This window comes from Tursiops truncatus, chromosome 10 (assembly GCF_011762595.2).
Source record: "Tursiops truncatus isolate mTurTru1 chromosome 10, mTurTru1.mat.Y, whole genome shotgun sequence".
In the NCBI taxonomy this organism is placed as follows: Eukaryota; Metazoa; Chordata; class Mammalia; order Artiodactyla; family Delphinidae; genus Tursiops; species Tursiops truncatus.
In genome coordinates, this window is record NC_047043.1 from 47,366,292 (window position 1) to 47,380,918 (window position 14,627).

The 14,627-nt window shown below is 37.6% G+C and overlaps 1 protein-coding gene across 1 annotated transcript in view; it reads left to right on the plus strand.

Moving 5' to 3' along the window:
- The window catches only part of ZCWPW2 (zinc finger CW-type and PWWP domain containing 2), a 139,071-nt gene that overhangs the window by 48,879 nt on the left and 75,565 nt on the right, over positions 1–14,627 (plus strand). The window contains 1 exon segment of the mRNA XM_073810930.1: positions 4,587–4,940. Coding sequence (XP_073667031.1) covers positions 4,587–4,940 — 354 coding nt within the window.

The window sequence follows — 14,627 nt, forward strand, 5'->3', positions numbered from 1 at the left end:
TCATAATCTTCCTTTAGATTTTGTTCTTCCTGTTTTTAGATTTTTTCCACTCTTTCAATATGATAAGCAGTGCACAGTGAATATTGTTGGTCTTTGTATGTATAAGTTAGTCACTTTTAAAAAATTTTTTTAGTTTTTGTATTTTATAATTAATTTTTATTGGAGTACAGATGCTTTACAACGTTGTATTAGTTTCTACTGTATAGCAAAGTGAATCAGCTATACATATACATATATCCTCTCTTTTTTTGATTTCCTTCCCATTTAGGTCACCACAGAGCACTGAGTAGAGTTCCCTGAGCTATACAGTGTGTTCTCATCAGTTATCTATTTTATACATGGTATCAATAGTGTATATATGTCAATCCCAATCTCCCAATTCATTCCACCCCCACTTCCTCCCTTGGTGTCCATACGTTTGTTCTCTATGTCTGTGTCTCTATTTCTGTTCTGCAAATAAGATCATATATACCATTTTTCTAGATTCCATATATATGCGTTAATATACGATATTTGTTTTTCTCTTTCTGACTTAGTTCACTCTGTATGACACTCTCTAGGTCCATCCATATCTCTACAAATGACCCAATTTCATTCCTTTTTGTGGCTGAGTAATATTCCATTTTATATATGTACCACATTTTCTTTATCTATTCCTCTGTTGATGGACATTTAGGTTGCTTGCATGTCCTAGCTATTGTAAATAGTGCTGCAGTGAACACTGTGGTACATGACTTTTTGAATTATGGTTTTCTCTGGGTATATACCAATTAGTGGGATTGCTGAGTCGTATGGTAGTTCTATTTTTAGTTTTTTAAGGAACCTCCATACTGTTCTCCATAGTGGCTGTATCAATTTACATTCCCACCAGCAGCATAGGAGGGTTCTCTTTTCTCCACACCCTCTCCAGCATTTATTGTTTGTAGACTTTTTAATGATGGCCATTCTGACTGCTGCGAGATGATACCTGGTTGTAGTTTTGATTTTCATTTCTCTAATAATTAGTAATGTTGAGCATTTTTTCATGTATTTGTTGGCCATCTGTATGTCTTCTTTGGAGAAATGTCTATTAAGGTCTTCCGCCCATTATTTGATTGAGCTGCTTGTATATTTTGGAGATAATTCTTTGTCAGTTGCTTCGTTTGCAAATATTTTCTCCCATTCTGAGGGTAGTCTTTTTGTCTTGCTTATGGTTTCCTTTGCTGTGCAAAACTTAATTAGGTTACATTTGTTTATTTTGGTTTTGTTTCATTATTCCAGGAGGTGAATCGAAGAAGATCTTGCTGCAATTTATGTCAAAGAGTGTTGTGCCTATGTTTTCCTCTAAGAGTTTTATAGTGTCTGGCCTTACATTTAGGTCTTTAATCCATTTTGAGTTTATTTTTGTGTATGGTGTTAGGGAGTGTTCTAATTTCATTCTTTAACGTGTAGCTGTCCAGTTTTCTGAGCACCACTTATTGAAGAGGCTGTTTTTTCTCCATTGTATATTCTTGCCTCCTTTGTCATAGCTTAGGTGACCATAGGTGCCTGGGTTTATCTCTGGGCTTTCTATCCTGTTCCATTGATCTATATTTCTGTTTTTGTGCCAGTACCATGCCGTCTTGATTACTGTAGCTTTGTAGTATAGTCTGAAGTCAGGGAGCCTAATTCCTCCGGCTCTGTTTTTCTTTCTCAAGATTGCTTTGGCTATTCAGGGTCTTTTGCGTTTCCATAAATATCATAAAATTTTCTGTTCTAATTCTGTGGAAAATGCCGTTGGTAATTTGATAGGGATTGCATTGAATCTGTAGATTGCTTTGGGTAGTATGGTCATTTTCACAATATTGATTCTTCCAATCCAAGAACATGGTATATCTCTCCATCTGTTTCTGTCATCTTTGATTTCTTTCATCAGCATCTTATAATTTTCTGAGTACAGGTCTTTTGCCTCCTCAGTTAGGTTTATTCCTAGGTATTTTATTCTTTTTGTTGCAGTCGTAAATAGGATTGTTTTCTTAATTTCTCTTTCTGATCTTTCATTGTTAGTGTATAGGAATGCAATAGATTTTTGTGGATTAATTTTGTATCCTGCAACTTTACTAAATTTATTGATTAGCTCTCATAGTTTTCTGGTAGCATCTTTAGGGTTTTCTATGTATAGTATCATGTCATCTGCAAACAGTGACAGTTGTACTTCTTCTTTTCCAATTTGGGGTCCTTTTATTTCTTTTTCTTTTCTGATTGCCATGGCTAGCACTTCCAAGACTGTTGAATAATAGTCATGAAAGTGGACACCCTTGTCTTGTTCCTGATTTTAGAGGAAATGCTTTCAGTTTTTCACCATTGAGAATAACGTTTGCTGTGGGTTTTCCATATGTGTCCTTTATTATGTTGATCTAGGTTCCCTCTCTGCCTACTTTCTGGAGAGTTATCATATATCAATGTTGAATTTTGTCAAAAGCTTTTTTTGCATCTATTGAGATGATCATGTGGTGTTTATTCTTCAGTTTGTTAATATGGTGTATCACATTGATTGATTTGCATATATTGAAGCATCCTTGCATCCCTGGGATAAATCCCACTTGATCGTGGTGTATAATCCTTTTAATGTGTTGTTGGATTCTGTTTGCTAGTATTTTGTTGAGGGTTTTTACGTCTATGTTTATCAGTGATATTGGCCTGCAGTTTTCCTTTTTGTGATATCTTTGTCTGGTTTTGGTAACAGGATGACGGTGGCCTCATAGAATGCGTTTGAGAGTGTTGCACCCTCTGCAATTGTTTGGAAGAGTTTGAACAGGATAGGCATTAGCTCTTCTCTAAATGATTGATAGAATTCGCCTGGAAAGCCATCTGGTCCTGGACTTTGTTTGTTGGAAGATTTTTAATTACAGTTTCAACTTCATTACTTCTGATTGGTCAGTTCATATTTTCTGTTTCTTCTTGATTCAGTGTTCAAGGTTATACTTTTCTGAGAATTTGTCCATTTCTTCCAGGTTGTCCATTTTACTGGCATATAGTTGCTTGTAGAAGTCTTTTATAATTCCTTGTGTTTCTGTGATTTCAGTTGTAACTTCTCCTTTTCCATTTCTATTTTTTTTGATTTGAGTCCTCTCCCTTCTTTTCTTGAGGAGTCTGGCTAGTGGTTTATCAATTTTTTTTATCTTCTCAAAGAACCAGCTTTTAGTTTTATTCATCTTTGCTATTGTTTTCCTCATTAGGTTAGTCTCTTTTAAGTTTATTTTCTTTGTATACATTCAAATGAGTGGGATTAATAGGTCAAAAATTGTGGCTATGGCTATTGAAATATATTGGCAAATTTTATTCTAAAGCGATTTGTAGTGATCATGGAAAGTGTGATTATAAGTGTGTTTCTAATTATACAATTAACTCATGGATTAAGAGCTTCTTTAAATGGTGCTTATATTGGATAGTGGTTGTTCTACTAATTTATTAATATGGTATATGTAAGTCTTTTTTTAAAAAAGACTTTAAATACTTTAATACTTTATTGTTAAGTTGCTGAGGGCTTCCCTGGTGGCGCAGTGGTTGAGAGTCTGCCTGCCGATGCAGGGGACACGGGTTCGTGCCCCTGTCTGGGAAGATCCCACATGCCGCAGAGAGGCTGGGCCCGTGAGCCATGGCTGCTGGGCCTGCACTTCCGGAGCCTGTGCTCCGCAATGGGAGAGGCCACAACAGTGAGAGGCCCACATACCGCAAAAAAAAAAAAAGTTGCTGATAGTTTTTCTTGTATTTCAGCTATATTACTTATTTTTTAGTATACACGTAACTATTATTATTTTTGCTAGAAGTCAGGGGCTAACTCATATAATTCTAACGTTTTATATGTTTAAAATTTTCATAATAAAAAACCTCTGAGAAATTTTTTTCAAATCACTTGAATTAATAATGGATAAAAGGCAAAGCTATATAAGCAAAAGAATCCTTTAATTTTTTTAAAATAAATTTCAAATTTTCACATGGTGAAATATTTTGCTACCTTTGATTTTCCTCAGAATTAGAAGAGGGGATCAAGTCACACTATGTCCACCATATACCCAAGAGGCAGTACTGCCTAGTGGATAAGACCACACAATTAGGGAGAAAACTGCCTGCATTTAAATCCCAACTCTGTCACATAGTACCTCTGGGACTTTAAATAAATTACTATACTTTTCTAAGCTTTTTTTTTCTCTCTAAAAGTGCTCATACTGAGGTTGTTGGGAAGACTATAAGCTGTGTGCATAAGGCACTTAGAATAGTATTTGGCTCATAGTCAGCACTGAATAAGGCTTAGCTGTTATTATGGCAAAAGTACTGGATATGTACTAACTGGTAATAGAATAGATATTAGAGTAAACCTCTACTCCACTTCTGCTCCATCATACTTTTCTTATTTTTAATTTTGGAGCATTTTATGACCAGAGTGATTGATGCTTCTGTTTTGTTCCTTTGTTTCTGGGTAGGTGGAAACGTAACATGTTCAGCATGTACAGAGAGGAGGTGGGCAAAAAAGTTATAAAAGAGCCACTTCTCGGATTTTGGCTTTAACTTTCTCTCCTTATACCCTGAAATCTTATTCTTTTATTTTCCTGTTATTTATTTTCCAGATTAAATGCATTTATGGAAAAAGGAAAATTGAATAGTAAGATGATAGCAGAATATTGTAATACGGCAATGGATTCCTCAGTGGAAAACAACATTTATGTAAACAAAGTGTGGGTTCAGTGTGAGAATGAAAGTTGTTTGAAATGGAGATTGTTGTCAAGTGAGGATGCAGCCAAAGTTGATCACAATGAATCATGGTACTGCTTCATGAACACTGACTTAAGGTACAATAAGTGCTCTGTTTCTGAAGAAGACTTTCCTGAAGAGTCTCAGCTTCATCAAAGTGGATTTAAGATCGTCTATTCACAGCTCCCTCTTGGAAGCCTGGTTTTGGTAAAATTACAGAATTGGCCAAGGTAAGATTTTTGTTGCTGTTTTATAGTAAACTATTGAGGTATAGTCTTGCTAAGTTTATTGACTTTCAAAACTTTTCAAAGAATCAACTTCTTCCCTATTGTTGTCTAACTTCTTATTTATTGTATTTTGATCTCATTGTTATTCTTTCCCTGACTTCTTGGGGTTTAAGTCTTCTTTTTCTAGTTTCTTAAACTGGAAACTTAGATAACTGACTCATATCTGTTTCCCTCCTTATATGAGTGATTAAAGCTATAAATTTCTCTTATTAAGTACTACTTCAGTTATATCTCACAAATTTTAATATGTTGTATTTTATTACTATTCAGTTTGTGATTTCTTCTTTGAAATGAGTTATTAGAAATGTGTTTTTAAATTATAAAATATGCAGGATTCTAAAAATGTCTTATTTGTTTTGATTCCTAATTTAACTGTTGTAGTCTGTTTCATTGAATCTTGATTTATGGCACAGCATGACCTATCCTGAAAAACATTTATATTCTGTAACTGTTGCCTAGATGCCTAAAAGATTTTTTTCTTTTTCTTTAGGTATTTGTATATTTACTGCTGTATGGCTTAGGTTTTCCTGTTCTGAGTTTATTTCCCAAGTATGCAATCTGCCTTTTCAGTGTATGGTTTCAAATCTTTTTATTTCAATAAGGTTTTTTTAAAATTTTAAGCAGTTTATTCAGTTGCATTGCTTTGATTTTATTTTGGGACTTCTGTAGTACTGATAGTGAATCTTCTGTGGTTAGATTTGGTATTACTTTTTTCTTCCAATGTTATCATCTTTTCATTTTTTTAATTTAAATATTTTTCCCTTTCTATCTTTTATTTTTCTGAAGGAGTTACAAATTGAACTTATTTTTTCTGTGTTCCTTCCAGTTTAGTCTTTATTGAAAACTTTATAATTTCTTTCATGAGTTTTGCTGCCTCTCTTTTTATTTTTTTTAATTTTGCAATTTTTTAAAACATCTTTACTGGAGTATAATTGCTTTACAATGTTGTGTTAGTTTTTGCTATATAACAAAGTAAATCAGCTCTATGTATACATATATCCCCATATGCGCTCCCTCTCGCGTCTCCCTCGCACCCTCCATATCCCACCCCTCTAGCTGCTAACAAAGCACCAGGGTGATCTCCCTGTGCTGTGTGGCTGCTTCCCACTAGCTATCTATTTTATATTTGGTAGTGTATATATGTCAGTGCCACTCTCTCCCTTCTTCTTAGCTTACCCTTTCCCCTCCCCATGTCCTCAAGTCCATTCTCTATGTCTGCATCTTTATTCCTGTCCTGCCCTTAGATTGTTCAGAACCATTTTTTTTTTAGATTCCGTATATATGTGTTAGCATGTGATATTTGTTTTTCTCTTTCTGACTTACTTCACTCTGTATGACAGGCTCTAGGTCCATCCACCTCACTACAGATAACTCAATTTTGTTTCTTTTTATGGCTGAGTAATATTCCATTGTATATATGTGCCACATCTTCTTTATCCATTCATCTGTCAGTAGACACTTAGGTTGCTTCCATGTCTTGCCTATTGTAAATAGTGCTTCAGTGAACATCATATATGACTCTTTTTGAATTATGGTTTCCTCGGTATATGCCCAGTACGGGGATTGCTGGGTCGTATGGTACTTCTATTTTTAGTTTTTGAAGGAACCTCCATAGTGGCTGGATCAATTTACATTCCTACCAACAGTGCAAGAGGGTTCCCTTTTCTCCACACCCTCTCCAGCTATTGTTGTTTGTAGATTTTCTGATGATGCCCATTTTAACTGCTGTGAGGTGATACATCATTGTAGTTTTGCTTTGCATTTCTCTAATAATTAGTGATGTTGAGCAGCTTTTCATGTGCTTCTTGGCCATCTGTATGTCTTCTTCAGAGAAATGTCTATTTAGGTCTTCTGCCCATTTTTGTATTGGGTTGTTTGTTTTTTTGATATTGAGCTGGATGAGCTGCTTGTAAATTTTGGAGATTACTCCTTTGTCAGTTGCTTCGTTTGCAAATATTTTCTCCCATTCTGAGGATTGTCTTTTCATCTTGTTTATGATTTCCTTTGCAGTGCAAAAGCTTTTAAGTCTCATAAGGTCCCCTTTGTTTTTGTTTTTATTTCCATTTCTTTAGGAGGTGGGTCAAAACTGATGTTGCTGTGATTTATGTCAAAGTGTGTTCTTCCTATGTTTTCCTCTAAGAGTTTTATAGTGTTTAACCTTACATTTATGTCTTTAATCCATTTAGAGTTTATTTTTGTGTATGGTGTTAGGGAGTGTTCTATTTTCATTCTTTTACATGTAGCTGTCCAGTTTTTCCAGCACCATTATTGAAAGCAGTCTTTTCTCCATTGTATATTCTTGCCTCCTTTCTCAAACACAAGGTGACCATATGTGCATGGGTTTATCTCTGGGCTTTCTATCCTGTTCCATGGATCTATATTTCTGTTTTTGTGCTAGTACCATACTGTCTTGATTACTGTAGCTTTGTAGTATAGTCTGAAGTTAGGAAGCCTGATTCCTCCAGCTCTGTTTTTCTTTCTCAATATTGCTTTGGCTATTTGGGGTTTTTTCTGTTTCCATATAAATTGTGAAATTTTCTGTTCTAGTTCTGTGAAAAATGCCATTGGTAGGTTGATAGGAATTGCATTGAATCTGTAGATTGCTTTGGGTAGTATAGTCGTTTTCACAGTATGGATTCTTCCAATCCAAGAACATGGTATATCTCTGCATCTGTTTGTATCATCTTTAATTTCTTTCATCAGTGCCTTATAATTTTCTGTATACAGGTCTTTTGTCTCCTTAGGTAGGTTTATTCCTAGGTATTTTATTCTTTCTGTTACAGTGGTAAAAAGTAGTGTTTCCTTAATTTTTCTTTCAGATTTTTCATCATTAGTGTACAGGAATGTAAGAGATCTCTGTGCATCAATTTGTATCCTGCTACTTTACCAGATTCATTGATTAGCTCTAGTAGTTTTCTGCTAGCATCTTTAGGATTATCTATGTATAGTATCATGTCATTTGCACACAGTGACAGCTTTACTTCTTCTTTTCTCTTTTGGATTCCTTTTATTTCTTTTTCTTCTCTGATTGCTGTGGCTAAAACTTCCAAAACTATGTTGAATAAGAGTGGTGAGAGTGGGCCACCTTGTACTGTTCCTTATCGTAGTGGATATGGTTTCTGTTTTTCACCATTGAGAACAATGTTGGCTGTGGGTTTGTCATATATGGCCTTTATTAGGTTGAGGTAAGTCCCCTATATTCCTACTTTCTGGAGGGTTTTTATCATAAATAGGTGTAAGCTTTTGTTGAAGCTTTTTCAGCATCTATTGAGTGTTTCATATGGTTTTTGTTCTTCAGTTTGTTAACATGGTGTATCACATTGATTGGTTTGCGTATATTGAAGAATCCTTGCATTCCTGTGATAAACCCCACTTGATCATGGTGTATGATCCTTTTAATGTGCTGTTGGAATCTGTTTGCTAGTATTGTGTTGAGAATTTTTGCATGTATGCTCATCAGTGATATTGGCCTGTGTTTTCTTTTTTAGTGACACCTTTGTCTGGTTTTGGTATCAGGGTGATGGTGGCCTCAGAGAATGAGTTTGGGAGTGTTCCTCCCTCTGCTATATTTTGGAAGAGTTTGAGAAGGATCGGTGTTAGCGCTTCTCTAAATGTTTGAAAGATTTCACCTGGGAAGCCATCTGGTCCTGGGCTTTTGTTTGTTGGACGATTTTTAATCACAGTCTCAATTTTAGTGCTTTTGATTGGTCTGTTTATATTTTCTGTTTCTTCCTGGTTCAGTCTCAGAAGGTTGTGCTTTTCTAAGAATTTGTCCCTTGCTTCCCGGTTGTCTATTTTTGGCATATTGTTGCTTGTAGTAATCTCTTACGATCCTTTGTATTTCTGCAGTGTCAGTTGTTACTTCTCCTTTTTCATTTCTAATTCTGTTGATTTCAGTCTTCTCCCTTTTTTTCTTGATGAGTCTGGCTAATGGTTTATCAATTTTGTTTATCTTCTTAAAGAACCAGCTTTTAGTTTTATTGATCTTTGCTATTGTTTCCTTCATTTCTTTTTCATTTATTTCTGATCTGATCTTTATGATTTTTCTCCTTCTGCTAACTTTGGGGGTTTTCTGTTCTTTTTCCTCTAACTGCTTTAGGTGTAAAGTTAAGTTGTTTATTTGAGATGTTTTTTGTTTCTTGAGGCAGGATTCTGTTGCTAAAACTTGCTTCTTAGAACTGCTTTTGCTGCATCCCATAGGTTTTAGGTCATCTTGTTTTCATTGTCATTTGTTTCTGGGTATTTTTTGCTTTCCTCTTTGATTTCTTCAGTGATCTCTTAGTTACTTAATAGCATATTGTTTAGCTTCCATGTGTTTGTATGTTTTACTTTTTTTTTTTTTCCGTAATTGACTTCTAGTCTCATAGCATTTTGGTCAGAAGAGATACTTGATACAATTTCAATTTTCTTAAATTTACCAAGGCTTGATTTGTGGCCCAAGATATGATCTGTCCTGCAGAATGTTCCATGAGCACTTGAAAAGAAAGATTATTTTGTTGTTTTGGATTGACTGTCCAATTAAGTCCATCTTTTTTAATGTATCACTTAAAGCTTGTGTTTCCTTATTTATTTTCATTTTGGATGATCTGTCCATTGGTGAAAGTGAGGTGTTAAAGTCCCCTACTATCATTGTCTTACTGTCAATTTCCCCTTTTATGGCTATTAGGATTTGCCTTCAGTATTGAGGTGCTCCTATTTTCAGTTCATAAATATTTACACTTGTTACATCTTCTTCTTGGATTGATCCCTTGATCATTATTTAGTGTCCTTCTTTGTCTCTTGTAATAGTCTTTATTTTAAAGTCTGTTTTTTCTGATATGAGAGTTGCTCCTCCAGCTTTAATTTGATTTCCATTTGCGTGGAATATCTTTTTCCATCCTCTCACTTTCAGTCTGTATGTGTCCCTAGGTCTGAAGTGGATCTCTTGTAGACAGCTATATACGGGTCTTTTTTTTGTATCCATTCAGCCAGTCTGTTCCTTTTGGTTGGAACATTTCATCTATTTACATTTAAGGTAATTATCAATATGCATGTTCCTATAACCATATTCTTAATTGTTTTGGGCTTGTTATTGTAGGTGTTTTCCTTCTCTTTTCTTTCCTGCCTAGAGAAGTTCCTTTAGCATTTGTTGTAAAGCTGGTTTGGTGGTGCTGAATTCTCTTAGCTTTTGCTTGTTTGTATAGTTTTTAATTTCTCCGTCGAATCTGAATGACATCCATGCTGAGTAGAGTAATCTTTGTTGTAGGTTTTTCCCTTTCATCACTTTAGATATGTCATGCCACTCCCTTCTGGCTTGCAGAGTTTCTGCTGAAAGATCAGCTGTTAACCTTATGGCGATTCCCTTGTATGTTATTTGTTGCTTTTCCCTTGCTGCTTTTAATATTTTTTCTTTGTATTTAATTTTTGATGGTTTGATTAATATGTGTCTTGGCATGTTCCTCCTTGGATTTATCCTGTATGGGACTCTTGGCGCTTCCTGGACTTTATTGACTATATTCTTTCCCATACTAGGGAAATTTTCAACGATAACCTCTTCAAATATTTTCTCAGTCCCTTTCTTTTTTCTTCTTCTTCCTGGAGCCCTACAATTTGAATGTTGATGTGTTTAATGTTGTCCCAGATGTCTCTGAGACTGTCCTCAATTCTTCTCATTCTTTTTTTTTAGCCTGCTCTGCAAGTTATTTCCACTATTTTATCTTCCAGGTCACGTATCAGTTATGCTGCTATTGATTCATTGTAAAGAATTTTTAATTTCATTTATTGTGTTCTTCATCATTGTTTATTTGCTTTTTAGTGCTTCTAGGTCTTTGTTAAACATTTCATGTATTTTCTCCATTCTATTTCCAAGATTTTGGATCATCTTTACCATCATTACTCTGAATTCTTTTTTTTTTTTTTTTTTTTGCGGTACGTGGGCCTCTCACTGTTGTGGCCTCTCCCGTTGCAGAGCACAGGCTCTGGATGCGCAGTCTCAGCGGCCATGGCTCAGGGCCTAGCCGCTCCGCGGCATGTGGGATCTGCCCAGACCGGGGCACTGCGCCACCAGGGAAGCCCTGAATTCTTTTTTATGTAGCTATTTCCTTTCCATTTCTTTGGTCTGATGGGATTTTACTTTGCTCCTTCATCTGCTGCGTATTTCTCTGTCTTCTCATTTTGCTTAACTTACTGTGTTTGGTGTCTCCTTTTCGCAGCCTGCAGGTTCATAGTTCCCATTGTTTTTGGTGTCTGCCCCCAGTGGGTAAAGTTGGTTCAGTGGGTCGTGTAGGCTTCCTGGTTGAGGGGACTGGTGCCTGTGTTCTGGTGGATGAGGCTGGATCTTTTCTTTCTGGAGGGCAGGTTCGCATCCGATTGTGTGTTTTGGGGTGTCTGTGGACTTAGTATGATTTTAGGCAGCCTCTCTGCTAATGAGTGGGGTTGTGTTCCTGTCTTGTTAGTTGTTTGGCATGGGCCGTCCAGCACTGGAGCTTGCTGGTCGTTGAGTGGAGCTGGGTCTTAGCATTGAGACTGAGATCTCTGGGAGAGCTCTCACCGATTGATATTACATGGAACCAGGAGGTCTCCAGTGGTCCAGTGTACTGAACTCAGCTTTCCCACCTCAGAGGCTCAGTACTGACACCCAGCTGGAGCACCAAGACCCTGTCAGCCACACGGCTCAGAAGAAAAGGGAGAAAAAAAGAAAGAAAGAAAAAAGTAAAGTAAAATATAATAAATAAGTTATTAAAGTAAAAAATAAAAACAAGATTATTAAAATAAAAACATAAAAATGTAATAAATAAAAAAGAGAAGGGCAACCAAAGCCATAAACAAATCCACCAATGATAACAAGTGCTAAAAACTATACTAAGATATACGTAAATTTCAGAAACTTATCAGTCACATACAGCAAACCCCAAGTCCACAGTTGCTCCCAAAGTCCACAGCCTCAATTTTGGGATGATTTGCTGTCTATTCAGGTATTCCACAGATGCAGGGTTCATCAAGTTGATTTTGGAAATTTAATCTGCTGCTCCTGTGACTGCATGGAGAAATTTCCCTTTCTCTTCTTTGTTCGCACAGCTCCTGGTATTCAGCTTTGGATTTGGCCCCGCCTCTGTGTGTAGGTCGCCCTCTGGCATATGTTCTTCGCCCAGACAGGATGGGGTTAGAGGAGTGGCTGTTTAAGGGGCACTGGCTCACTCAGGCCAGGGGGAGGGAGGGTATGGAATGCGGGGTGAGCCTGCACTGGCAGAGGCTGGGGTAACGTTGTAACAGCCTGAGGTGTGCCGTGTGTTCCCCTGGGGAAGCTGTCCCTGGATCACAGGACCCTGGCAGTGGCGGGCTGCACATGCTCCTGGGAGGGGAGGTGTGGATAGTGACCTGTGCTTGCACACAGGCTTCTTGGTGGCTGCAGCAGCAGTGTTAGCGTTTCATTTCCGTCTCTGGTGTCTGCGCTGATAGCTGCGGCAGGCGCCCTTCTCTGAAGCTTGTTTAGGCGGTGTTCTGTATCCCCTCTCCTCGCGCACCCCGAAACAGTAGTCTCTTGCCTCTTAGGAAGGCCCAGACTTTTTCCAGCACTACCTCCTGGCTAGCTGTGGCACTCTAGTCCCCTTCAGGCTGTGTTCACGCCACCAACCCCAGTCTTCTCTCTGCAATCCCACCGAAACCCAAGCCTCAGCTCCCAGCCCCCACCCGCCTCGGGGGGTGAGCAGACAACCTCTCGGGCTGGTGAGTGCCGGTCCCCTGTGCAGGAATCTCTCCGCTTTGCCCTCTGCACCCCTGTTGCTGTGCTTTCCTGTTTGGCTCTGAAGCTTCCCCGCCGCCCCCCCACCCCCCAGCCCCTGTCTCCACCAGTGAAGGAGCTTCCTAGTGTGTAGAAACTTTTCCTTCTTCACAGCTCCCTCCCACTGGTGCAGGTCCTGTCCCATTTCTTTTGTCTTTGTTTTTTCTTTTGCCCTACCCAGGTACGTGGGGATTTTCTTGCCTTTTGGGAGGTCTGAGGTCTTCTGCCAGCGTCAGTAGGTGTTCTGTAGGAGTTGTTCCACGTGTAGATGTATTTCTGGTGTATTTGTGGGGAGGAAGTTGATCTCCACGTCTTACTCCTCTGCCATCTTGAAGGGCCTCTCCCTCCTCTTCCTTTTCTCCTGTCATCTTGTTTTCATTTATATTCAACTATTCTCCATGAAAAATATCAGACGTTTGCTTTCATTGGGAGACTGTGATGGGCTCATGTAACACACACACAGAACACACATGAGAGGCCTTCAAGTCAGTACCTAGATTCGTGCTCTTGCTGTGTCACTTACCGTTGCGGGCTGAATTGTGTTCCCCCAAAGGTCATAAGTTAAAACTCTAACCTCAGAATGTGACTGTATTTGGACTAAGGGCCTTTAAAGAGGTGATTAAGTTAAAAGAGGCCATTAGAGTGAGCCCTAATCCAATCTGACTGGTGTTCTTATAAGAAAAGAAAATTTGGATACACAGAGAGACACCAGAGGTGCATGTGCACAGAGTAAAGACCATGCGAAGACAGAGCACGAGGGCAGCAGTCTGCTGGCCAGGGAGAGACCTCAAGAGAAACCAGACCTGCTGACCTTGATCTTGGACTTCTAGCCTTTAAAACTGTGAGAAAATAAGTTCCTGTTGTTTAAGCCACCCAGTCTCTGGTATTTTCCTGTGGCAACCTTAGCAAACCAATACACTTAATATCTTTGCAGAGAGATTCAACCAATACACTTAATATCTACGTCAGAGAGATTTCCACATCTCAGAGAGATTTGGAATGTTACACATCAGCTCTGAGTAACCTTTTGTTACTGAGAGTTTTTCTAAGGATCAAATATGAAATGTTGTAAAAAGATATATATATTAACTGACTTCTGTGTAACTAGGATGGGCATGAAGAGGAACTAGATGGTTATGTATATGAACACTCATTTTTGAAGTTACTTATGAAGGTATTTGTAGTCTCATTGTCATTTTTCATATCTCTAACATTTTGAAAGCAGAGCATTTGTATTTTCTACTGGAAATTCTGAAGTTTCAATAACCCTCATTCAAGAAATGGTTTTGAGTCTTGTCACTATGTCTGAAATATTATGTTAGAAATTTGATTAGGAATTTCTTTTGCAGTTTTGTACTTGTAGCTGAGGGTTAGGATTTGAAATACGAATGAAGCATGTTTTACTCTAGTCCCTAAATTACCTCCAATCTATGATTAGGACCGTCAAAATGCTGCAGAATACAGCTGTAACTACCTTCTTGTTGTTTGGAAAGAGTAGATTGCATTTGGCCTGTAGTCACATGTATTTCTTTTTATAAACTAAGTACACATGAGCACAGACTTAAAATTTAGGTTAAGAAACTCAAATCTGTTGCTGTATTGCTTATTCAGTTCCACAAATACAATAGAAAGATGATAACAAGATAAATTGCAGTAGTAGAATATAAAGCTGAATTAGCCTACTAAAAGCAGCCAAACATCAGTTCTTAATTAAGAAATGTTATAGACCCTGAAATTTCAAGTGGGAAGATCAGTCAGCTGGCTACAGAGACGCTTAACAGTGTAGCATTATCTGGGTCAATGCTTATTAGCCCATGTCCTTATACGTAGCTTTTGAAGGCTCAGAAGTTCAATCTTATCAACATCTCAGA